We start from the raw sequence: 26,798 nt of genomic DNA on the forward strand, positions 1-26,798 counted from the left end.
ATTTTGTCGTGTTCTCTCACAAGGATGTCGACCATTTGACACAGTTACATCGACTGCTCTATTGTATAAGCAAATCATAGCACCTTTTAAGTATAGTGACATATATTGCATGTCTTCTCTATTAAGTAGCTACAGTTTTTTAGCCTTTGCATATCAGACTATTTTTTCAAGCTTCCAGCCAGTATATTATATTCACCATACTGCCGTGTGCCTGTTTATATAAATGTATAATTTCTTTGTTAAATTCTGACTAAAACAATATTATAAATGAAACTTTTCAAGATATAGTGTGTGTGTACATATATATATACACACATACAGTGTGTATATATATATATACATACAGTACCTATATATATATATATATATATATATAAATATAGGTACTGTTTAAAAGTACCTTTTTGTTACCTGTCCTGAGTTAAATTATCAGCCATTTCTGCATGCTCCAGGAATTATGGTATATGTCACAGAGGTTTTGATTTTTTTTTTCTTTTGAAAAAATAGAGTGAGATGGGTTCAATTCTACTTTATATAGTTTGAAATAAGTAGTTAAGTATTTTGAATTAAATATCTGTTATTCTGGGTGATGAACAAGTAGGGAAATACCTCATAGTGTATTTAATTGTCTACGTATTTAGTGAGACAAAGCAAACATGAAATTTCGTGGTACTAATTCTTTTCAGGGTGAAATTGTACCTAAGATAATTTCCATCTCCCCTGCCTGCTGTGCCAGACCATTCCTTTAAGTTAAATTGTCTGCTGCATGCAGGACAGCTCTGATTTGCTGTACGTGCATTTACTTAAGTTGCATGTTTGTTCTTAGGTTCACCAAAAATCTGTCGCCTGACAAGATCAACCTGAGCACGTTAAAGGGGGAAGGTCAGCTGACCAATTTAGAGTTGGATCAAGAGGTGCTTCAGAACATGCTGGATCTTCCAACATGGCTTGCTATAAACAAAGTCTTTTGCAATAAGGCATCCATTAGGGTGAGTGTTTTATTATGCTGAAGTGGCAATTAACCGTATCTTTTTTTTTTCCCCCTTTCTGTCTCTGCAAACTTTTGAGCAACATTGTATTAACAGAAAATTGGGGTGAATACCTGATAAAATTTTAGAGAAAGACGAAGCTGTTACCAGCAATAATTTCTCACTATTTTTTTCTCTTATGATGGCATGAAATACATAAAGAAATGGTGAAAATAAACAGTGATTTTAATTTTTTTTTCTTTGTATGGAATGTATTCTTGCATATTCAGAAATAGAAGTAGAGGTATAAGCTTATATTTGCCCATGATATAAATGGTATCTTTTAATGATTCACTATGTTCTTTTTTATGTTTTATTTCTTCTATTTCACCCTCTGTTGTTTTTTTTTTTACTGTTTTCCCTCTTGTTCCTTTCCAATCTCCAAAAATATCTTTTGGAGGGATTCTGTCTCTGTGGGAGATGTGAAAACGCTCTAAATCTAGCCAACTTCACTTTTTTGATCCTGGTGGCTGTGAAGAATTGAAGCAATGTATCTCCTCTCCTAGATTATCCTTGTATTTAGAGTAAGAAATGAAGCTATGGGTTGTTTTGACAGAAGTTATCTGGTCAAATTTTAGCAGTTTCTCAGTCTCTTCTTTCTTTACTTAATACTTTAGTTCTTAATACTTTGTTACAGACAAGCAATTATTTATAGGCCAAGCGAGCAAATGTGGATTTTTATTTCCTTTTAAAGGTAAGAATGTGGAAGGCAGTGTTGCCTTTGCGGATGTTTGACAACTCAGTGTTAAAGAGACAGGTTCTGTTTTGCTCCTCTGTGTTTTCCTTTCAGAGCTCAGTAGATTTTGAAGTTTATTTCTTAACACCTGAAAGAGATGTGTGCATAAGTTTCTTATACAGTACTTTCAGATAAACTTTGTAACTTGAAAGTGATGTTCTTTTGAGTCCAGGAGTTATAATTTGTATATCTAAACCACATCCTAAGCAAGTGCTTTATTTTGCTGTATCTTTAATATTTACTTTGTCTTAGAGTAATGTTTTCCATTGCAGATACCATGGACAAAATTGAAAACACATCCCATCTCTTTGGTGAGTCCTGAGATCAACTCCTAAATATAGACTCTGTAGCAGAATTTATCTCAAATATTTATATTGTTCTCTCAAATTGGTTCTAGAAATAGCTGAAACATTAAGGGACAGTTAGGAAGTGTCCTCTGGGTAGCAGCAGATCAAGATACCGTAATGTTTTTGTTAGTTTACTGTTGTAATTATTTAATCTTTTTTTCTTTGGGCATTGTCATAATGTTTGGCTGTTAGCTGATTTCTGTCAAGATCCTCAGGCATTACGTATTAACTCAAGTTCATCTGAAGGGTAGTTATTTGTCCAAGTAGTACTTTTACAAGTTCCTACCTATCTTTTAGAGCTATCTTTTTCTGAGGACTTTTCTGTTCTGTATCTGCAGTCTATCCAGTGGTCCCAGTTACAGCAGGTTTGATACAGACAACATTCACAGGATTTCTATAACACCCTAGGATACAGCTTGGATATAAATAGGATGTAAAAGATGTACATGAGACTCAAAACCAATTAGAATGGATGCTATGTCTTGCACTTCTTTTATTTTTCTCTTTAACGAGTTTACTGAGAATTGTGGTAACACCAGAAGTAATTTGCTTGATGGTGGTTAAACTTTCTTAATTGGGCTTGCCTAGGAATGAACAGGCCTTTAACTGTTGTGTTTCCCAGACACACGGTGACTTTTTGAATGTGCTTCTGATTCCTTAGCTCTGAATCAGACTTGGAAAAAAAGATGTTGTTTTAAATACTTGATGGATTTGCTAGTGACCTAGTTGTAATGTACTAATGCCTGTGCCGCTTTTCCCTGACACACAAAGATTAAAGGATGGTAATGCTGAAGTGGGATGGTTCAACCTCTTGCCTGTAAGATGCAATTGCCAAATTAGGAAAGCAGTTTAAGCCATGGTATTCTTAAGGATTACGTACTTTGACCTACAGTAACAAGGCCAGTTTGCTTTGCTTGCTTACTTTACTTACTTTAGTAATCTTTGAGGTTAAGGTGATTTTCAAGGTCAACTTTGTCATATAAATTTTTTCTTGAACAAATGTGTTAAATGAAAACTGACATCAAAAGATAACTGTTCAATGGTAGATTGTACAACAGTCTTTCTGACTTCTCAAGGAAGACAAATGTAAAGGCCTAAGTGTCCAACTTCAGCCCTTTATTACATCTGAATTTCCACTATTTTGGTTGGGATATCTTTATCACTGAAACTTTGATTACATTTTAATTAACATTCCCTAGTTGGCATCCTTTTTTGAATAGCTTAGGAGGTAGCTAGAACCCAGTTGTCTAGCCAAAAGTACTTTCTTGGAACTGAGTCATCCTTTGTAAAACTCCATCTGTTAACATAGTGGCAAATATTAAATTTCCTGTGCTCTTCATCAATCTCTCCTCCTGTTTCTATGTGATGAGCAGTAAAATTTTGAAGATTGCTTTGTAGACCTGTGGATGCTATGCAGCAGTTTTTCCTCTAACAAAGTACAAATAGATTCCAGTGAGGAAACAACAGACAGATGTCTACATCCAGGTGTTCGTAATTAACTCTTGTTTATATTACAGAGAATTCTGTATTCAGTGCCCTACTGTTCTTTGCATGAATCGTGTAACAAAGGAGAATGTTCCGAAGGTCTTAATTTAACCTCAAAAGAACGGTCAAAAATTCCAAAATGGTAGGATAACTAGAATAAACCTTTGCTTCCCCTGTCCCTCCCCAGACTAAGGGATTAGATTCCCCCCCCCCCCCCCCCCATGTTTTGCAAAGCAAGTCATTAACTGAGACAGCAGTATTCACAGTATGGTGAAGTATAAGAAAATACGGAGTAGGAAGCTAATGAGTTTCTAGGTAGTAGCCAGGGATCATGGATAAGATCTATGATCTTATCACTGCATGGACAAGAGTAGCATAGTTTGTGGATCAAGTGAATTGTGGTGATCATCATGATAATAAAGTACAGTAGGTAGGGCAGGTTGACCTGTGAAAAAATCTAATTTGAGGACAAAGCTTTTTGGTGTGTTTTGTCTGACTGGCGAAGGGAGTAAATGGAGGAATTCAGAAGAGGTGGTATAAACTCAGAGCTAGACAGGGACATAATATTAGCTGTTGAGTTTCTAATGAGCATGAAATGGGACAAGATTGCAGAACTATAAGCCTTAAATCAAGAGCCTTCCCAGTTTATATCAAAATTTAGGTCACAAACATTGCATTGTGAATAAGCTAGGAGATTAATGGATTTATTCAGTTGCTAGAAATAAAGTTTTGCTTTTGGTATATTCACATCTTATTCTTCATCCCTGTTATTATGCATTATGTGTAATTTGTGTTATAGCTCTGCTATTTTAATAAAGCCTTCAATTAAAATAGGATTTGGGTCTCATTCCCTTAATTCCCAGCTTCTTTTTTAAGGATCCCACTTCAAGTACCAAAAATACAATAACAGCATACAATTATACTAGAATATGCTGTGTTGCAAATTATACTAAAATGCATCTTTCTATAAAATACTTCTGCTAGATTAGCCAAGAGTCATATAATGAATTTTTATGTACAGATTCTGTTTTAAAGATTCAGCGCTAAACTTCTACTATTATTATGAATTTTAGTGGACTAGGTTCAAATATTTTCCATTAACATGTTTTTGAACTGTGTTAAATATTTCTTTGAAAGAACAACCATGTAGGAAGAAAACCCAGATGAGTATGCATTAAATCAAAATGCCTATTTTTTTTAAATGCCCTTTTCAAAATGCTATTTTTCAAAATATATATGATGGGTAAATAATGACAAAGAATCAAGAATTCTACAATCCAATATTTAACTGGGGCAGTGTGTTAGAATTCTCAAAATATGAAAACCTTTATAAACAAATTTAAAAAATAAAAGTAATTCTGGTACTTTACAAAAGTTTATGGGAAAATGCCATGGTCTGGAATGTCTTATGTATATTTAGAAAAAAAAAAATTCAGTGATTTTCTTTCTTTCTTTCTTTCTTTCTTCATATATCAGCCTTTTACTTTGTTACCTCTTATGTCTCCAACTTTTTTTCTGTTGTTTTTCAAGTCCTTGGATAAAGTTGTAATGGAAATGAGCACATGTGAAGAACCACGAGCCCCTAATGGACCCTCTCCTATAGCAACTGCGTCAGGACAGAGGTCAGCAATGATCCTTACTTGTACTTGATTTAAAAAAAGTTTAATTTTCTCTTTTTGAATTAGTGTAGAACACTTAGATTCACTGCGTATTTCCTGTAGTATATAGTGTTGCAGCTCTAAAATATTATTACTTCTGGACGGAGTTACATATGTATACTGATAGAGCTGTTTAATTTCAGACCTGTGTCTGGAAAAAACATCTAAACCGTATATGGAACTTGCTAGAAATGTTTCATTTAAGTATAACTACTGCGTTAAAAATATACTCATTTGATTTGTCTTTAATTTTCAAAATTTTAAATATCTTGCCTTTCAACTTATTTGGAAAATATATATAATGGTGTGGGAGTGTGTGTTTTGTATAATGAATGTTATTAAGATTTGTTAGTGTGGTATTTTAATGTTCTAGCTTCTTTTTGAAATCTTATTGAAAGATTTCATGCTTGCTATATATCTGGTAATCTGTGAAGATGACATATTGCTACAGCAGTGTTTTTTTTTTTTTCCCAATCTTTTTCTTTTATGGACCCAAAATGTTTTTCAGTGAGCATAGGGACCCATGTATAGAGAAATGAATTTTATGATACAATTCGTTTTCTTATTGTAATTTATGTATAATACTTAGAAGTAGTCCATGGTTCTCTGTCTCCTTGTACAGAGTACAGCTTGAAAATCATTGCCATAGAGATTCTGTGTAGGATGAAAGTTATAAAAAGGCAAAGGAATGACGAACCACTTAAACTGTACTTTTAAAACAAGCAGGAAAAAAACCAAAGCCAAATAAATTTAGATGTTAAAAGAATATATTAAACAGTATTTTCCATTCACTAATCTAGAACTTTCAGAGTGGTTAAGATTTTTACTAAAAATTTAATTGCAGCTGCTTTATCTCAGTACTGGGATACCTGTTGATCTGGTCTGTAAATTTGACTATTTAGGATGCCTTTCTTTTGTAGGATGAAACAAAGCGAACTGTTTATGCTATTTTGCATATAAAAAGGTAGTTGTCTTGATGGGCAGCATAACTTAGTATAACTTAGTATAACTTAGCTCACAGAAAGAAATACCAGCCAGATTGGAACTGTCAGATAGTTCAACACTAATTACTCTTGTATACATGAAGAAGAGTAGTGTATCTACATAGTAGTGTAGATTGTTTTAATACAAACACAGCAATTTTTATCTATTTTTATAAGTATACCACTCTATTCATATTTTACCATGGAAAGTTGTGTTAATTGTTATAGTTCATGGAGTTTGATCATTGTCCAAAATATGTTCTTTATTCACAGAATGATTGTTTTGAGATTAGGATCAGAGGGTAGAGAAGAAGTTAGTGTAAATTGGGTCAAATATTTAACAAAAAATTGTAACTGATAAAGAATAAATTATGAACTTATATTATGGTCTGTGTTATGTTGTATTTCAGTTGTTTAATAAGTATAATTTGTGACATTTCCTTTGGCTTGTAATTAATACATTGTCATTTCACCTTCTAGTGAATATGGCTTTGCTGAAAAAGTGGTAGAAGGAATTTCGGTTTCTGTGAACTCCATTGTAATAAGGATTGGTGCAAAAGCCTTTAATGCTTCATTTGAACTTTCCCAGCTAAGAATATATAGTGTAAATGCAAATTGGGAACATGCTGACCTGAGATTTACCAGGATACAAGAAGGTCAACGTGGAGAGGTGAATATTATCTTTTGCTAACTTTTTTTATATTATTTTTGTGGTAGAAGAGGAGGTAGTTGAAATGCACACTAGGAAACATGCTGTTACCAGGAATGGAGAAACTGCACTCAGTAATTTCAGCTGTTCCCTAAGAACCCAAGGACATAAAAATGGTAGGTGAGAATCAGATCAAACGATATGTCTGTAGCAGTGCCCAAAGGGGATGTTCAGGGAAGACTGAATACCAAGGCAAGCATATGTAGAGTTCCACTGTTACATTCTCCAAGACCCTGACCATTTTAAAATGCAAACTACAGCAGATGTGAAGAATACAGGAAGGAAAAAAAAGTCAATATTAACTAAGTGGTGTTTTTTGTTTTTTTTTTTTTTTTTAATTTTTAAAGCTTTAGCTGGTCATTTATTTGCTTGTGAGAGCTTTCCTAAAAAAGATTTTTTTCTTTAAACAATTTTAACTGAGTTCTAATAAAGATTCTATGCAAGAGTTGAACATTTTTCTGGGGATAATTAAATCATACATGTACAAAAAAGTAGTAGCACTAAAGTACATACTTTGCTACTCTCTGGGAAAAGTAACATGCAAGTCCTGCATTGGTGTACATCATTCTTTTGCTTTCTCCCATGTAACTGAAGTAAAATGTATACTAAGTGCAAGGCTGATGCTGAATGTTGTGTTTTCTATTGACAACTAGTTACTTTTGACATGCAGCAGACCTTGAATATATAGGCGTTTAAAAAAAAAAAAAAGGTGAAACTTAGAGCTAATTATTACTGATTATTAATTATTACAGTTTGCATCATGTCCCTTCTGCAGTTTATCTGTGTGTTAATGAAGTCTAAATAGGAAGAATTCAAGTTTGAATAGATGGAATTTTGTATGCTATATTTTTTGATTTTATGCTTTTTAAGAAGAATTTGGTTCGGAATAGCCTCCCCCTATACAACAGTGCTTTCCTTGAGGAGTGTTTCATTAGGTTCAATGAGTTCTGGAAACACAGACTTGTAGGAACTGTAGCAAGTGATTTGTTAGCGATAAATTGCATTAAAATAAATGGTGAGAGAATGAAACCGACACTGTACTATAAAGGTAATTTATGCTAAAAGGTAATTTATGCTAAAAACATTTTAAGGAAGTAAGTTCTTCTAGATCGTGTTCTACCTACACGTAGTATAATGAGGAATCTCCTTAGAATTTTTAGGAGGTTCTATTTACGCTGCTTCTGGACAAACAGGGTAGATACTTTCCTTTTCTGCAAACAGTATTTTTCAGGCTGCTTTTCACTATGCCTTTCCATCTTTTCTACTTCCTTGTGTGTACCTCCTCAAACAAACTGGGTATGTTTTACTTAAGTCTCTGCTTATATTTGCAGGACATAGGCTGTACAGTTTTCTGGATGACAAGAGAATGGCAACTGCAAAATAAGACACATACCTAACAAACTCTTCCCTCTTCCGCTTCTCCCTGTGGCGGAACTTTTTTCTTCAAAGAGTAATGTAGGAATGAGTTTTAAGGAAACTAGAATTAACTTTTTTTCCTCTTGATGCCCCAGTTTATTTGATGATTTTCCATGTTGCTACTGGATAATCACTCATTTTCCTATATTTGACTTTCAATATCCAGCTCTACTTGATGTTCTTGTGTTGTTATTTTCACATTTGCCTACTGTCTTCTAGAAATCTATCTCCTGGTTTGAAAGTTTGTGGAGTCTATGTAGCTTAAAATATATTTAATGTTTAACTTTCTTTAATTGAAACAAAAAAATAAACCCCCCTACTCTTTTGTAGCTTTGCTTCCTTCCTGACTCTGTTCCTACATACTAGGATTTAGCGTTCTGAGACCACACTAGACAATCTTTTTTGCTGTCTACTAAAAGCAACCTAGTATGAAATATGCCTTCATTGTTGTGTTTTTTTTCTGGATATTTTAAATGCTGGTTCTTCGCTCTGCCTGCTTTGAACTCACTTGACATTTCTGCGATATTCTGGAGGTAAAGAGCAGGATAAGGGCTTTTATTCTTGACTCCTCTAAGTGGAATAAATGAGTAAAATGTACTTGTTCATATAGCTCTGCATGAAGGATGTGCGTGTGCGTATAGATATATGCGTACACCCACATGTGCTTCTGCACATACTTTGTTGGAAGTAAACTGTCATATTTCATGAAGGTGTGTTTCTCTTTTTCTCTGTTTAAAGGTTTTGACTTTTAAAGAAATCAACTGGCAGATGATCAGAATAGAAGCGGATGCAATCCAGAGTTCTAAGCATGAAATCATGAGTGCTCCAGTTCGACTCATTACGAACCAATCAAAAATCAGGGTCACACTTAAAAGAAGGGTAAACTTGAAAACTTTGAAATCTTCTATTATTTTATGAATTCATAATTAACTTAGGCTCTCCATGCATATATGCACATTGTAAAGATTTTTAATTTAATCCAGTTTAATTTTTTATAACATGTAATCAGTAAGACTGAAAGAGTGGTCAGAATTTAAATAACTGCAGACAGAATTTAAAAATGAAGAACTTCCACAGGTCCTACTAATTAAATTATTTGACCTCCAGAGCTTTATTTATGATGATGCATCTTGTCTTATCTCTCTAGATTCAGACGATATTTACATTACTTATGGTTACATAAGCAGTTCAGAATTCAATGCATGCTACGCACATAATAAGTTAGGCAATAATAAAGATGCTGTGGTATATCATAGGCACTTTTTAGTTTGTAAGATAAATAATAAGAGTATCTTTCATTTAAAATCTTATTCAATATGGGAGAAACTTCCTTTTAAAGAAGTGTGAGGTTCTGTTCAGTCTTTTTCATACATTTTATATAAGACACTTTTTAAAATTTTCATTCTATAGCTAAAGGATTGTAACGTGGTGGCATCAAAACTGGTTCTGATTCTGGATGACTTGCTGTGGGTTTTGACTGATTCCCAGTTGAAAGCCATGGTGCAGTATGCCAAATCTCTTAGTGAAGCCATAGAGAAATCAACAGAGCAGAGAAAAAGCTTGGCTTCCGAAACAGCTCAGGTACGATAACTGCTTGTCTCACTTTATGAGTATCAAGTTTTTAAAAATATAATATGTGGTTAGTTGCATTAATTGATTTTTTTTTTGAGGATGCAAGTTACTCATTTTCATTCAACTGTCTATCTTGAATTACATCATGAATGATCACAGTAGTATAAAAGACTTCATTTTACAAGATTTTGTGTATTAATGTCAATTACAGGAAAGAAAAAAATGTTTCTATATTCATGTACAGAGTATTTTGACTTCTGCGTTTACTTAAAAATTGATAAATTATTTAGTAAATCTGGTCTTAAAATAGCTTCTGATGAAGAATTATAAATAAATAAAATTGAGACACTCAAGTAACATTAATGGATGAATAGATACACTTACTGTAATGGTTTAAGGTGCTGGTCCAGTTTGTTTTCATGGTCCTGAAATGCTAGGTTTTAATCAGAGCTTTCCTTAATGCAGCTCTCTTGTTGGAATACATGGTGAAAAAATAATTCTACTTTTAACATATCTGCTGGCATAGATGTTATGTTTATGCTGTATGTAAAATAGTCTTACATAAACATTTTTGTCATCTTTCAGCACATATAGCATGCTAGACCAACTGGTCTTTCTAGTGAGTGTTGTGGGGAGGATCTCTTTTTGTCTGTGAAGCAGCAGCACAAATACCCTGATAAAAGATGGGACTGTAAACGACAGTTTATTACTAGGACTGATTGAATAAATTCACTTGTGTCGAATCTCATACAATAAAACTATTGTACTGTAATGCAGAGTTCAGTTCTTGTGGTGGTCCTGATGATTTGCAAAGTGATTTGATGGTTCAGATACAGCAATCAAATGGCTAGCTGTCACTGAGCAGGGAGGTTCTGATTCTTCAATTCCCTGTACTTGCATCTTGCCGATTCCCTGATCCTGGCGCTGGCTTGTGTTTGAGCCTATAGTGATACAGTTTGGGGAGCTAAACTAGCAGAAATGATGCCAGCAAAAAAAAATTTTCTGCTAGTCTGGCTTGCAACAAAAATTAGAGAAATACCAGTGCTGCAAGAACAGGGTATAAAGATGTGGGGAAAGGGAAAAACAGGGCATGAATTGACATTGTCTCTTTGTGACACCTAGCCATTAGATCAACCTATCTGTATTCTAAAATAACACTCTTAAATCTCATTCACGATCCAAAGTGAACATAATGTATATGATGCATATTTTTCCTTATTTGAAAGGTCTATTTATAGTAAGTGAAGAGTTGTGGTGGTTTTAAGCTTGAAGGGAAGGATAAATTTCTACCAATTGATGTGACTAAATATTTTCAGAGCTCTGCTCCTGCACCCAGCTCTCAGCAGGTGAAAGCGCACCAGACTACAGCAGCACCTGATCAAAATGATGCGATAGTGAAATTGTTTAATGATTTCGATGTTAAGGAAACTTCTCATCACTTAGTAATTTCCCATTTGGACCTACATATATGTGATGATATCCACTCTAAAGAAAAAGGTAACTGTTCAGGTTTTGCTTTCCCTTTTTTTTTTTTTTTTGAGTAACATGCATATAAACTGTAATTGTCTTTACTGGATTCTTCAAAATGTCTTCTAATGTTAATCAACAGCTTTTATTTTAGAGGAATTGTCTTTCTGTGTCTCTAGACACACATAAAATTGGCTAGATGCCTCTACCAGGAGAATATTACATTGTTAAATGCAATTACTTTAAAATAAATGTAACAAAAACTGCTAATAGTACTAGAATCTTCAGTGCTTTTTTGTCTTCTAGAAACTGATTTTGTCCAGACTGATGGTTTCTGCTGATTTTTCCTTTATATTGCTAGCTAACTGTATTATCAGCACTGCAGTGGCAATAGTACTGTTGCTTGAAAGGGTCACTGTGCAATCTGTTTGTGTAAATATTCCTTATAAAATACAGATAGTTTACACTAATAAACAAGCAATCTTCTCTATGTTACTAATTTTGAAAATTTAGGATGTTCTGCAGCGAATTGGAGGAACAAAACAAGTGTTCTGTGGCCGTATAGTTTTTGTCTGTAGTACTATTTTAATCCAAGGCTACTGCAGTGTACCATGTTTATAATTAGAGGAAAAAAGACAAATGACCCATTTCATGCCTTTGAAAGTGGTCAGAAGAGAATGACGAATCAGTGTATATTCAAGGAGCTGGCTAGTCACTGAAAAATGTACAGAGGGATACAAGGTCTGCTATAAAAGAGAGTGAAAAACTTAAGACTTAGTGAATGTATTTCCCTGACTGGGAAAGATACTTGTACAGCAGCAGAGCATACAGCTCACTGGCTAGAGATAAATTACATGCAAGGAAATGTGTCTACTGAAGTTGAGATTTATTGTTCTCAGAGAGATCTCTTTTTTTCAATCTTTTTTTTCCTTTTTTTAATGAAATTTTAAATTTAGTGGAAAATCAGGACAGAGAGATTCTCAGCATCCCTCTTCACTGCAGGAATATCTGTCAGATAAGAAAACAGATTATATTTACAGTATTCTCGTACATCTGTCTTTGATCATAATCTTCAGTATGAAAAGTTTTGTTTCAGGAAAAACTGCAGGATTATGTGTACCAAGAGTTAGTTACCTTTATTTTTCAGTAACATTTAAAATAATATGCAGTTTGTTAGTAGTGACTGAGCACAGAACATAGATTTCTTTCTACAAGCTGATATTTAGAAAACAGTGAAGACGACCTGAGTGAAAATTTTGAGGGAAGTTGATGAGATTGTAGGGGGGGAGAGAGATAGTAGAGGGGGAAGAAAGAATAGCTGTTAGGTGTTTCAGGGAACATTAGAACTACCGTTCTAAATCCAAGACCTGCAGAGCTGAGCATTGCTTTATTTTACAGATTCAAATAGACGTGTCACAGGAGGGGCCATGCAGCTTTCTTTCAGCTATTTAACAGTGGACTATTATCCATTTCACAAAGCAGGTATGAAAGTGAGCATTTTTTGAACTACCTGTAAATGGAACTGCATAGCTAAAATTAAAAAATAAATAAATATGTGTATATGGCTTGAATAATAATAGTTTTACAAACACTTGAAATGTACACTTTCTGTATGTAAAATGAAACAACAAAAACAATCTGGAACCAATTAAATTCCTGTAAATGAACTATTCTAGGCCAAACAGTTTTCCTGTTCACTGTTACGTTTGGCCAACAAAATGGTGTTTGCACTTTTCTGACGTGAAAAAAAATGTGTTTTGACAGGAGAAGACAGACTGAGAATTCACTAATTGGATACCTACAGGAGTCAGATGCAACCTTCTAATATGGCAGATTTCTTTCCATATAGAAGTTTTATCATTTTATGGGCATTTACAAACTGCTTTTTTTTTTTCTAAACAAGAACGCTAGTGTGTAGGGAGTCAGTTGGGCAGCATTTTGTTATATTTTTGGGGAATTTTTATGGAAACATCTGTTAGCAGTTTCCAACCAAGAATTTCTTATAAAGCATTCCTAGTAAATCTGTTCTTCAGAAGTCTTAAAATAAAATTCCAGCAGCAATTATCCAATTATCAAAATAAAAGAGACAAAAGAGGTTTGCTCTTGAATTTGTGATCAAATGCAATCTATTTCAGTGTGAGAGGGACTTCTGCTTGGCGGACTGGGGGCATTGTGCTTTTGTTTTGCTTTTTACAAACACAAACCAGTCTCTTTGGAGTGATATCCATGCGCATTAAAGACAGGAATTAGCAGTAGCTTGCTGTAGTCATTCTTGTCACTCATGGATGCAGATGGAATCATTTAATGCCAATCTACTTCATTTCTAAATAGCAAGCATAGTTTTAGCACCTTATAAAATTTATAGTAATTTAGCGTGGGTTAGACAAGCATATTCATTTCTATAGATTGGCCCAATATCAGTTGAGTTGTGTAATGTTAGTTTTCTTTCCTGTGAAAGTGGGAAGTCAAGTCACAGGTGTTTAACATGCCTGTCTTGTGACTCAGCTGTTCATATACTGTTTTTCATTGCTACTTCCTACGAAGTCTAGGGGAACATCTGGTCTCACTGTTTACACTTCCTGTGAGGTCTGCTCTTGAAAGGAGGTAGAAATGGAAGAAGTAGACTAATAATTAGATTTTTATTTTCTTTTGGAAGAATTTTTAGCCAGGTTGAAGCAGTAGGCTCTTGAATGGGCATGTTAGAAGCCGACTGAGAATGCTTTAAAAGAAATGAATACTTGGGGCATGACTCCCACAGCATGAAAACAGAGATGGAAACAGTCATCTGTAGGGCAAAGATAGTGTTCTCCTGCAGTCTTAAACAGTGTTCCATACAGTACGTTTAAGTAGCAGAAATCAAAGTCTCTCTAACAGCAGGCAACCACAAAAACATGTAGGAGGGTGCTCCTCTTTGGTCCAGTCTGTGGAGGGGAAGGGCCCATGCCAGAACTTTTTCTTTCCAATTTAAGAAGTTGTCATCTTCTCACTATATTAGAATAATGTGGCAATTCTATGGGCAAGCAATTGTAAGAGGTGGGAGAGCCCCTTTACTCCAGGGAAAAGGAGCACTTTTTAATTTTGTAAGTTCAAAGGGAGTTCTCTACCCATGTAGGTGTCATGCTTATATATACTGCTGAGTCTGGTACTGTCATCTGATATGCAGAGCACTTTGCTGAGATGAGATGCTGCAATACTGTGTCCTTAAAGAAAACAGCATATTAATACTTCCTAACAGTGGGCAAGGAAGAAACAACTATGTATCTCTGAGACTGTTACCAGGCTGTTTTCCAGTTTTGTACTTCTCTGGCCCATGGAATATTTAGAAATGCTCCTTTTGGTATAGTCTTTCTGGGAATTGCAATGAACTCTTCAGGAAAAAGTCCTCAATAATTAATAATAATATTTGCAGATGGAGCTATTGTGGGTTTTTGGTTTTGTTTTGTTCCATACCACAGCAAGACTAATGGGAGCGTGGGTGCTGTAAGATACACTTCTAATCCGTTGAGCATCAATCCTTCCAACAACAGCCTTTCATAGTACTTAAGAAAAGTGAAGCAGGATGTGGGTCCATTGACTGTGATAATCCTAACATAAGACAGACTGTTGCTGGATGTTGTAAACCTGTCTGTACAGCAATCCATTTCTTTACTGGTCTTCCCAGACCTGCTCTCACAGAAGCTTATACCAGATCCCTTACCTGTGCAGCTGATCTTGTCTACCAGGATTCCCAGGTTGTTCTGCAAAGCTGCTTCTCAGCTGGTCAGCCCCTAGCCTGTACAGTTGCATGGGGTTATTCCTGTCTGGGACTTAGATGTTTCTTTGACCTTCCTAGTGGGTCACTTTTCTAGCCTTTTAAGGTCTCTGTGAATGGCAGCACAACTACCTGGTTTATCAATTATTTCTCCCATCTGCAAAGTTAAAGCCTGTTCTATCATCCAGGTCATTAATGAAGTTATATTGTCCCCAGTATTGACCTTTGGGATACACCACCATTATTGACTGCCTCCAGTGGACTTCATACTGCTTATCCCAGCCCTTTGAAACCAACAGTTAAACCAGTTTTCTGTCTACCTCACCACGTACTTATCTAGTCTGTACGTCGTCATTTTGTCACAGAACGTGTCTTGGGACAGTGTTGAAAGCCTTGCTATAATATTCAAGGTAAACAACATCCACTATTCTTCCCTCATCACCAAGCCAGTCATCTTACAGTAGAAGGCTATGAAGTTCAAGAGGCATGACTTCCCTTCCATAAATTCATGCTGACTAGTCTGTCACCTTCCTGTCCTTAATGTGTTTTGAAATGGTTTTCAGGATTCTGACTTCTCTGCTGCCTTCTTGGGAATTGAGATGAAGCTGTTGTTCCTTTTGTCCTTCTTGAAGATAGGAATGACACTTGCTTCCTTTCAGTCCTTAGGAACTTCTCTTGATCACCATTCACTAATAACATTTCAAAGATAATTTGGAATGGCCTTCCTGTGGCATTAGACAGCTCTCTCAACCCTCATGTGCATCCCTTTCAGGATCCGGTGGACTTGGGCATGTCTAATCTGTTAAAGTGTTTCCTAAGTTAACACTCCTCTGCTGAGGGGAAGGTCTTCTTGCTCCAAACTCTCACATGGTCTCAGGGACCTAGGACTTTTGAAGGCAAGTCTTACCAGTGAATATTGTGGCAAAGAAGGCAAAGAGGATCTCTGCCTTCTGCATGTCCTTTATCTCCTGCTCAAGAGCAGCAAGTCCAAATTTTCCCTAGTTTTCCTTTTGCTGCTGATACACCTGTAGAAGGGTTTCTTGTTGCCCTTCACACGTCTTACCAGATGTCATGTCAGCTTGTGAGGTCAGCTTCGGCATTCCTAGCCCCATCTTCTGTATTCTTTCTGGGTCACCTGCTGCTGCTTCCACATCTTGTACCCTTCCTTTTTATATTTGAAATTAGTCAGGAACATCTGGTTCATCCACAGAGGTCTCCCGCCTCTTCTGCTTGATTTCCTGCTTTTCAGTGTGGATCTTTCTTGAGCTTGGAATTGATTCTTGAAAATCAACCAGTTTTCCTGTACCCCTCCTCTATCCAGGGTTATATACCTTGAAATTCTTTCAAGTACTCCAGTCTGTTCTCCTGAAGTCCTGGGTTGTCATTCTGCTTTTTGCCTTGTTGCTTTACCTCAGGATTCTGAACTCCACCATCTCACGGTAACTGGAGCCAAGGCTGCCCCTGACCTTCACATCCCTGGCCAGTACTTCCTTTTCGGTAAGAATCGGGTCCGGCAGAGCATGTGAATGTGATACTTCTTCCAGTTGTCTGAGGAGCGCCTCATGGTCTTCGAGATGAGATGACCTGATCTGTAAGCTCTCGGCTGGTTGATCATGCATCGCAAGGCACCGCTCTCACAGTAAGGGACACTCCCCCTCCTTGCCTTCCCAAAGAGCCTGTATCCATCCTTAGTGGTGTTTCAGTTGTGTGTGTCTCTGTGATCCCGATAAGATCATAGCCCTGCAACTGCATGCAGATCTCTAATTACTCCTGCTTCCACTTGTTCCTCATGCTGCATGCATTGGTGTAAAGTTACTTCAGAGAGGCACCCACCCATACTGACTTCCCAGGAAGGGTAAGAGACCTTTCCCTGTAATGCTGCTGTCCTGTAGTTTATATACATATGCCTGGGGTGACCCCACTTTATCCCTGTTTTGGAAAAAAACATCCTCCTGGACTTGAATTTAATCTATGATTCTACCTCTGCCCTCTTGCACTCTTTCTGTTTTCTTCCCTTTTCCCTTCTCTTCTTCCTTAGCTAGAAAGATGCAAATAGCCATCAAAACACTACGAGGTAGGAGGATGGGGAAAATGCCATCTCCTGTGGTACTTTTCTCTGTTACTGTGTCTTCCATGCTGAAATCTTTGCTTTTAGACTTGAAATCAGAATTTTTTTCCAAGGCATTTTCCTATTTTAATGTCAACTGTATTTACACAACTCCAGTGTTAGTTTCCACGTCTTCATTAAGTCCCAAATGAAGTAAGTTTTCACATACTGATACTTAAAGAGTAATGTACTGCTTGGTAAAAGTTACTTGTATTGCATACTTATGGTTGAACAGGTTAGTAGACTGTCTTTACAGAGACTCTTAGAAGATATCCCAATTTCTTTCACAGGTTTAAATGCTTTACAAACAGAAACTTGCTATAAATAAAAGAATTTCCACTGGTATTGATTTTTAAGGCTGTGTGCTGTGCTAGAATACTGATTGCTTTCTTCTTGGTCGTTCAGCATGAAGGTGCTAAAGAACCAAGACAAAAAGAGAAAAGAGTACATTTCTGAAAAGAGACCAGAAACAACTTAGGACACAGTTTGGTGGGGAAGATAAGATTAGAAAGAGTGAGCATGGGAAAATTCTCTTTTTTTTTTTTTTAAGTGAAACATATATACGGATGCAAACACACACACATATACACATATATATGTATAGATATATATGTACATCTGCATGTATATATTTGACATCTTCTAGCATATGAAATTAGCATCATCAAATTTCTCGGAACTGGAAATACCCAGTGATGTTTTGAGCATTAGTTAATGGTGTTAAAAGGCAGGTAGCAATATTATATTATTTTATGAGTGAATTTATGAAGCAGTGCAACTTGTTTTTATGCAATATGTAACTTTTGTTGTAACATTAAGTTCTGTAATTGCAGCATGCAATGGAATTTTATTTTGAAGAAAACAGTGAAGTAGTGAAAATCTGTTATCCAGTTAGAAGCAAACTTTCAAATAAAATGAGTTAATATTTTCTCCCATCCTTCATATTTGCAGGAGATAGCTGCAATCACTGGATGCATTATAGTGATGCCACTAAAGCCAGAAGTGGATGGGCCACAGAATTATTAAATGAATTCAAAAGCAATGTTGAATTGCTTAAGCAGGCTGTGAAGGATCAGTTTATAGGTTCTCCTGCCACATCACCACCTGCTGTATCTCCTCAAAAGCTACAGACAGGTACTTTGCTTACATTGCTAATGCTCTAATTCCATTCAATATTGAAACTATCGTAAAGACAACTGTTTTCAATGATTCCATCATTGTTCTTTCCTACAGGCAAGGAACAGATACCGAAAGGAACATCTAGGGCTTCCTCTGTATCTTCCCAACAACCAAAGGGCAAACTGATGTCTAGTCCTATTGTGGTTAGACTTGCAGATTTCAATATATATCAGGTAAATTTCTTTGAGTTAGTAAAACTGGGGCTGCTTTGCCCTTGACTGGTATGTAACCATGTTTTTTAAGGGGCAATTCTAAAGCTGTTGAAATTTAACAGAAGTCTTTCCATTCATTGTTGTATTAGACTTTTATGGGCCTGCTTCTACTTTATTAAAACTGGTGAATATTTCCTTACTGACCTTATATTGCATGGTACCCTACCACAATACCACAATTATGTTTTGGATCCAGGTTCTATCATCCCACAAATCCTGACATTTAGAATTTCATCCTTCACTATACTTTGTTAGGTACCCAGTATTTTAATGTGATTTTGTACTTCATGTTTCTCTTATTGATATCTTTTTCAAAGTACATGGTTTTTGTTGTCTTTTTTTTGTTTGCTTTTAAGAAATGTTAAATGATGGTTTTTATTCTTCTCTAGTCTGTTCCCCCAGTGATATTTTGAGTAGAATTTAACCATTTTTTTTGTTTGTTTCAGTTAGTTGTTTTAACTGCTGGTCGTGGTCCAGATTAACTCTGGGGTGGATAGGAGGCAACTGGATTAGAGGAGTATAATTCTAAGGCAGAATGGTAGTGATACTGGAGGACCAAGTCCAAATTTCAGGTCCAAACAAAAACGCCTGGTGTGTTCCCCTAGTCATTGTGACTTATATTTGTTCTTGTTCAGATTTCCAGGGCTTTTTTTCCATATCGCTTCTGGTAGAGTGGGAGGTTGGAGCTTGCTTCCAGGAGCCTTCATCTGGGTTTCAAGTGTTTTTGTACCGTCAGTGTTTTCATTTGTCTTCTACTCTTCTGACGCTTGTCTCCCTGTCCTTCCTACACAGCTAATTTTCAGTTTTTAAAAAATAATATAGAAATAATGACATTACAATAAAATTTTTCTAGATATATCTGTCATTTCTTTAAATTTGTGTTAATACAGAGATGTTTGTAACCTGAAAACAGCTATATAGGTGAAGCAGGCTTATAAAGGTTATCTATTCATCTTTTCCAGTGAAACTATTATATATATCATCATATATTGAGTATTTAAAAGTTGGCAACTTCAAATTAGCAGTCAGACCTACAAAGTGTTGGATGAAAGAGCTTTGTTTTGACAAGTCATGTTTTAAACTAAGGTACATTCCATGAAATTTAGAGTCCAATATATACCAAAAGGCAATCTCCTCCTTGGTTCACAATTTATATTGTAAAGAAACAGAAGTAGTAGATTATTCTTCTGTGGTGTCTTGATTCTTCTGTAAAGTAGACCTTTGGGCACAGCCAAATATACATATCCCTGCTAGTTGCGTGCTGAATACCTTGCCTAGCAACATACAATTCAGAGTTGGCCCATGTACTGGAATCTGTCCTTTTGACAGTACAAGGACTTCATGACGTTTGCATAATAAACTTACCTAGCTTATTGATCCCTTATCATCTAGATACGGGATCCTTTTTGGACAACTGGTATGCAAATATGCCATGTCCTAGCATAATTGCTTATATAGGAACTGTAGTGTTTGCAATAAAGATGTCAGACCACTCTAGGCTTCTACTGAATGCTTTTGAAAGTGACCTACTGCATCCTGCCTCACGAGTGAACGGGATCTGGTACCATTAATACCATACAGTTTTCTTGTGCAACTGTTCTGTGAAGACTCCTACTAAAAGTTAACCAGGTGTTTTGTACTGTTTGCGCTTTGTGTAGACGGGGATCTACATCTGAGAGCAGTGGAATGTTACCCTACCAGGGGCAGTCCTTTGCAATTATAAATGCTTAATGATTGATGAAAATATAATGTATTAATGAAGTTATCTTCTGTCTTTTACAGGTCTCAACAGCAGACCAGTGCCGTTCTTCCCCTAAAACATTGGTCTCCTGCAATAAAAAGTCACTTTATCTTCCACCAGAAATGCCAGCTATTCATTTTGAATTCACAGAATATTACTACCCAGATGGAAAGGACTTTCCTAGTAAGATGATTTTTTTGTACTGATAGATAATTTTTTTATGTAATCTTCCCCTTTATGAAACTTAATATTGACTCCAGGTTGACAGTTCAAAATGGTCAGTGGTTTTCTAAATTTGAAAGTACATAATACTGCTTCATTTCCTCAGTGCTTGCATCTGGCAAATCCCTATAAATATTGACTTTTATAAATACTGTTTTTTAAGTCTGAAAATAAGCACAACGTTTTTATTATTCTATGAAGAAAGGCTGAGAGAGCTGGGGATGTTCAGTTTCTGAAGAAGAGAAGGCTTCGGAGTGACCTCACTGCAGCTTTTCAATATTTAAAGGGGGCTTACAAAAAAAATATGGAGAACAACTTTTTGCTCGGGCAGATAATGATAGGACAAGGGGGAACAGTTTTAAACTAAAAGAAGGGAGGTTTAGATTAGATGTTAAGAGGAAATCCTTCACTCCGAGGCTGGTGAGGCACTGGAACAGGTTGCCCAGAGAGGTGGTGGATGCCCCATCCCTGGAGGTGCTCAAGGTCAGGTTGGGCAACCTGATCTAGTGGGTGGCATCACTGCCCATGGCAGGGGGGTTAGAACTAGAAAAGGTCTTTGAGGTCCTTTCCAACCTGAGCCATTTTGTGATTCTGTGATTTTTACTGAGAAATTTCTCATTCTCCAATACATACTGTTTATGTAGTTACACTGCCTGGCTACATAAAAACTCAAACTAATGCAGTAGTATCTAAGATGCTACGAAAGATCTGCTGGAGTTAATTTAATTAATGTGTTATGGGACTAGGGCTGTTTTATATTACAGAAATGTCAGTAGATTTCTTGGGGATAGGATGTGAGGACAGCAAATCTCCTTGGTTCTGCCCTTCCTCTGTAAGGAGGACAGCCTCCTCCTTTTCTCTGACTCCATTATATTTTAATATTTTACAAAAAATTCAGTTGCTTGAAGAGAAAGGAGTATTGCTTTAGGCATCCCCTGACAACATAGTCTTCCTTTGGACCAAAAGAGTGGGTTTCCATTATTCTGACGTAAAATACGGACGGAAATGGAAGTCTGTACTCACTTTAAATAAATAAATAAATAAATTTACTCTAATGATTTTATTTTGTCTTCTCTTTTAGTTCCATGTCCAAATTTGTATGGCCAGCTGAATGCTTTACAGTTCACCCTGGATGAGAGAAGTATTCTTTGGCTAAACCAGTTTGTGTTGGATTTGAAACAGAGTCTTATTCAGTTCATGGCCATGTACAAGTTAAATGATAACTCAAAATCAGATGAACATGTTGATGTCAGAGTTGATGGACTAATGTTAAAGGTATACTGTCACTGATTAGGGGTTTTGAGGTTCTTTGGAAGAAAATGCTTATTCTCTTACTCTGAAAAGCCATTAGCCGAGCACCTTAAGGAATAAGTGAACAAACAACCCATGCAGTAAGCAGCATTGCTCTAGAAAACTATGCAAATATGATGGTTTGGACACAGACTTGTCTTAGATGCTAATTCATATCCTAGTGTTCTTTTGTGTTTTTGTGTTTTTAACAGAAGATCTGAATTGGGAGTATTAACACACGTTATTTCAATGTGTTCAGTGAAGCTGACATAGCAAAAAGAAAAACTTTAGAACTGCATTTAAAATAACTAGCAAACGTATGTGCACTCTGCATATTAATGCAAGCGACTTTCCTTGCTCCTCTGATTGTAGTACATCAAAGCTCTTTGGTCTTCTTAGGGAATGCCTGGAGTAAAGAAACTAGTCCATCTGAAGGCATACGTCCTTCTCTAAAACCAATTCCTTACATTTCTTGTTTCATATTGGCCCTTTGCTGTAGTTCAGGTAGAGAAGTTTGTTCTCTACATGTTTATTCCAGAGGAATGACATTAGTTAATGCAGCTGAACATCAGATTTTTGCCTTCCTTGTCATCATCTTTGGAGGAGAAGGTTTGTCGAGGAGGGTTTTTTCTTTTTTTTTTTTTAGCTGAACTAAGAAATAAGACACATCAGTCTAACATAGCTGTCTTAAATCTAAGTCTTTCAGAGAAGAAAAACCTGAGTCCCTTATGTTTTTGTACAAACACTGAGTTTTAGATGCCACAGTATCCCTCTTAAAAATTAGAAGAAATAAATGTTAATCTGCGAGCCTGACTTACCCCTCTTCTGTATTAGTATACTTGAGTTATATATATATAATTAATAATATAAAATTAATATATAATTATGTTGCTGTATTTTAGCTCTTGTGGCTGCTATTTTTTTAAATTATACATTTTCTTAATCTATATCTTTATAACTAAATGAAATGTATTTCTCTTGCAGTTCATCATCCCATCTGAAAATAAACCTGAAATTCATAAAGATCAACCTCGTGCAATTTCCATTCAGAGTTCAGAGATGATTGCTACAAATACAAGATACTCGCCAAACTGCAGGCACTCTGATCTGGAAGCTTTGTTTCAGAACTTCAAAGACTGTGAATTTTTCAGTAGAACTTTCACAACGTTTCCTAAGTCCCAGAAGAATTTTAATCTTTTGCATCCTATCTTCCAGAGACATGCTCATGAACAAGATACTAAAATGCATGATGTTTATAAAGGTTATATCATCCCCAAGTTGAATAAGTATGCATTAAAGACATCTGCAGCTACTGATGTTTGGGCCTTGCATTTTTCCCAGTTTTGGATAGATTACGAAGGAACAAAAAGTGGGAAGGGCCGACCAATAAGCTTCGTGGACTCATTCCCTCTTTCTCTTTGGATTTGCCAGCCATTAAGATTTGCAAAGTCGCAAAAGGAGCTTTTATTGCATAATCAGACAACTTTTAACATTCCAAAAAGTGAATCTAGTGATCTTGCTAATAGGTTGCAACGTAAAAAACTTTTAAAAGAGTATTACAGGAGTGAGTCAGAGCCCTTGAGCAATGGCATTCAAGTGTCTCATTTCTCAGACACTTCAGGAGTGCTTTCTGAAAGCTCTTCCTCTGATGCAGATGTACATGTTCTAGTCCATGTTCAAAAACATGTAAGCATGCAGATCAATCATTATCAGTATCTTTTTTTGCTGTTTCTCCATGAATCCCTTGTATTGCTCCTAGAAAACTTAAGGAATGATGTAGAAGCAGTGACAGGAAAACCTGCAAAGCAAACAGATATCTGCATTGGGATCCTGCTGAAAAGCGCAGAACTAGCCTTACTACTCCACCCAGTGACTCAGGGAAACCCTTGTAAGTCTCCAGTTGTGGAAAAAGAAAGCCCTGTGGCATCAGAGCTCTCTCCTTCAGGAAATGGAGTAGCTCTTACTTCAGAGAATAAATTAGTTGGTAATAAGATAATACTTGGTTATGTATCTGACTGCAAGCCTATGAATGCTGAAGCTAACAAAGGCATTTTAACGGATCCTCTTTTGTTTAAGTCAGAGAGTAATACGGATTTTCAGAAAGGAATGTCATTTTCAGATGATGCATCAGATAAAGGTTTGGGAGATACCAGTGAAGGAGGAAGCAGTGGACTTTTTAGTAGAAGTGATTCAGAGGAGGTCTGTGGACCTCTAAGTGACAAAAGTAGCTTGCATCATAGAGACTCAGTGTCCATTTTAAATAAGAGAGAAGATTCTACTGAATTTTTCATTGATAAAGAGGATGACAAAAATATGTTCTCAAATAAGTTAAATGAACAGGAAGGTACAACTGAAGGCTTTCTTAACCAAGTCACTGACTTGGAAACAGAAACTACCTTAGAATCTGAAGAGCTTGAAATCAACAAAGAGAAAGTGACCTCAGTTAGAATGTTTACATCCCAGCCTTCATCAAGGTATAGAAGATCTAATACTAAATCAGTTTTACTGCAATTTGAAAATATTTATCAATCTTTTTGTCCATGTACTTCTAGTAATGGTCAGTGAAAGTGAACATCTAGTAGATGAAAATTTTAAAAGTATTTAAATTCTGAAGATATGTGGTAACATTCAGTAAAAGCTAAAATAAACTGTTAGCTAATAGTGTTAAACAATTTACTTAACTTTCAGTTTAAATGTTACAAAATATATATTGAGAAAATAATTGATACAAATATGTACAGGAATGCATGTTGTTTCTCTGCTTAACTCTTTCTTGCCAAAGGATTATAGAATAATCAGATTTTTTTTCTTTTATATCTTATCTGGTTTAGAGGATTTTTAAAAGTAACTTCTAGGAAATTCCCTTCACGTAAAGTAGTAATATCCTATGTCTTTCTATTTCAAAGTGCAAAGCCTAAGGAACGCTGCCCGTCCAGCCTTCCTGCGTTCTCTGTTTCTTACAAGAATATGAAAAGAAGTCCATCGCAAGTCTCTCTGGATACCATCTCTATTGATAGTATGATGCTAGAGGAGCATTTGGTGGAGAGTGACGGAAGTGATAGCCAAAGCTTTCTGGAGAAAGGTAAATAGATTTAACAAAATATTTTTAAGCAATCTATGAAAATGTTGTTTGTTACTAAAATAATACCCAAAAGGATTGTGGTACAGCAAACCCTGAGTATCTTACAACACTATTGCTGTTAGCTTCACTAGTGAGTAATACCGAGTATGTTCACAGCACATCATTTCAAGGGAAAACAGCTGGGTGTGCTACTTAAGTAGTGCTGCTTAATTAAGCACTAGTCAGTTTACATCTCTTGAGGAGAGTAAAAGCATTGCAGTGCTGTGTGGGAACCCTGAGTTAAGCAGAATTATTCCCTGCTTTGCTTTTAAGCACCCATTTTTGGCTGTAAGTGCTTACAGGCTGGCATCTTGAATCAGTGTTACACTTGAAGTGGTAAAGAATCTTCAATTTTAAGAGTAGATGGGGGGAAAAAAAAAAATTCACTAATGCTTGTCGTGAAAATCATCAGACAGATAATTTGGTAGTCTCCTTGCAGCTTGTTCCATATGAAGCAGTTTCTTCCTATTGACTGTGTAACAACAAATACTTGTCCAGTTTTTGCTCATCTGTGCATGTGCCTTTGCTCCTGATCTGAGGGATGAATTCAGCTGTACAGTAATTGTCTCTATATAGTCTGTAGCGTTGTGCAAATATAATGATTTAACTCTCTGGTAGAACTGATTAAATAATTTTCTAATGTCAGGAAATACAATAATAAGATTTTATTGGTACCTCTTTTCTGATAAATTCTATTTTTGAATGAGGAATAACAACATTCTTTTTCTGTAGATTTTCTTTTTGGCCTAGAGCAGTAATGAGAAGAATGTTTCACTTGCAGACCTGTTATAAATTTGGATTGTAGGAGCATTTCTGCATATGCATATGTAGGAGTATGCCATAAAATATTTTTTCCATTTTTAATAACCTTTATGTGTCTTTTTAACTTAAACAATATTTAACTGCAAGTTAAGTCTGCATGCTTCCCAGTTGTCAAGGAAACACTAACTGTCATGATGACTCTAATGAAAAAACATACATACTTTCTCTAAACATAAACCTGCAAGCATTTCCTTTAGAGGTGCTGTGTAGTGTTTTAGATACACACCTTGGAATCCTTAACCTTTTTTTCTGCTGAATCAGATTTGATTTGGAAGACTAAGGCCCTTCACAGTTTTTCATGCAATGCATGCAGAGTGTCGTTTCATTTTTGTCAGTATATCCTGCCTTACTTTCATAGCATCTAAAACTTCAAACTCTGAATGAGGAATGGATTTGGCAGTTCAGTCATAAATATTTGTTTAATATGCTGTTCAACTCATTTTTAAAAATGAGTTAACGTATTTATGCAGTACCGGACACTGAGTTTATTCTTAATGCAGGACCGATTCAGGTTATGCTCTGCTAACTTTGCGTTTTTTCTGATGCATGTATGGAAGGTATTACAGCCACAAACTATCAAAGCCCATCAGAAAATGCCCATGAAGGAGGCACAGTGATTGAAAATTGTGATGGGTCATCTCCAGATGCCATGAGTGCTGCTTCAGAGAATGCCCATGAGACTAGTGAAGAAATGGTAATACTATTGAATTGCATTAGAATACATGGTTCAGTAAATTGAACTTTAAAATAAAGATAAAATTAATGCTTTTTGAGGGGATTTTCTACTATTTTTGGGAGTTTTTGTTAGTGCGCTATGTAGGCCTATGGATCTAGTGCCATTGTAATAAATACAAATGAAGATTATAATTCAAGTTATGCTGAGCATTCTCTGTTCTTATCTCCTCTGTGTAGCCACTATTGATAAATGACAGTAGCCACTTTAAAGTGTCAA

The 26,798-nt window shown here is 35.9% G+C and overlaps 1 protein-coding gene across 4 annotated transcripts in view; it reads left to right on the forward strand.

The window, feature by feature from the left end:
- The window catches only part of BLTP3B (bridge-like lipid transfer protein family member 3B), a 56,960-nt gene that overhangs the window by 16,511 nt on the left and 13,651 nt on the right, over positions 1 to 26,798 (forward strand). For 3 of the 4 annotated variants that reach the window (XM_080595883.1, XM_080595884.1, XM_080595885.1), the window contains exons 2-16: positions 827 to 989; positions 2,037 to 2,075; positions 5,127 to 5,218; positions 6,718 to 6,907; positions 9,101 to 9,241; positions 9,773 to 9,943; positions 11,251 to 11,431; positions 12,800 to 12,883; positions 18,211 to 18,393; positions 18,493 to 18,611; positions 20,433 to 20,574; positions 21,695 to 21,888; positions 22,888 to 24,377; positions 24,810 to 24,985; positions 26,404 to 26,540. In XM_080595883.1, the coding sequence (XP_080452009.1) occupies positions 827 to 989; positions 2,037 to 2,075; positions 5,127 to 5,218; positions 6,718 to 6,907; positions 9,101 to 9,241; positions 9,773 to 9,943; positions 11,251 to 11,431; positions 12,800 to 12,883; positions 18,211 to 18,393; positions 18,493 to 18,611; positions 20,433 to 20,574; positions 21,695 to 21,888; positions 22,888 to 24,377; positions 24,810 to 24,985; positions 26,404 to 26,540 (3,502 nt within the window). The remainder of the gene's footprint in view (positions 1 to 826; positions 990 to 2,036; positions 2,076 to 5,126; positions 5,219 to 6,717; positions 6,908 to 9,100; positions 9,242 to 9,772; positions 9,944 to 11,250; positions 11,432 to 12,799; positions 12,884 to 18,210; positions 18,394 to 18,492; positions 18,612 to 20,432; positions 20,575 to 21,694; positions 21,889 to 22,887; positions 24,378 to 24,809; positions 24,986 to 26,403; positions 26,541 to 26,798) is intronic. The other variant, XR_013952311.1, reaches the window with a different exon arrangement.

Source organism: Anser brachyrhynchus, assembly GCF_964034855.1.
Source record: "Anser brachyrhynchus genome assembly, chromosome: 1".
In the NCBI taxonomy this organism is placed as follows: Eukaryota; Metazoa; Chordata; class Aves; order Anseriformes; family Anatidae; genus Anser; species Anser brachyrhynchus.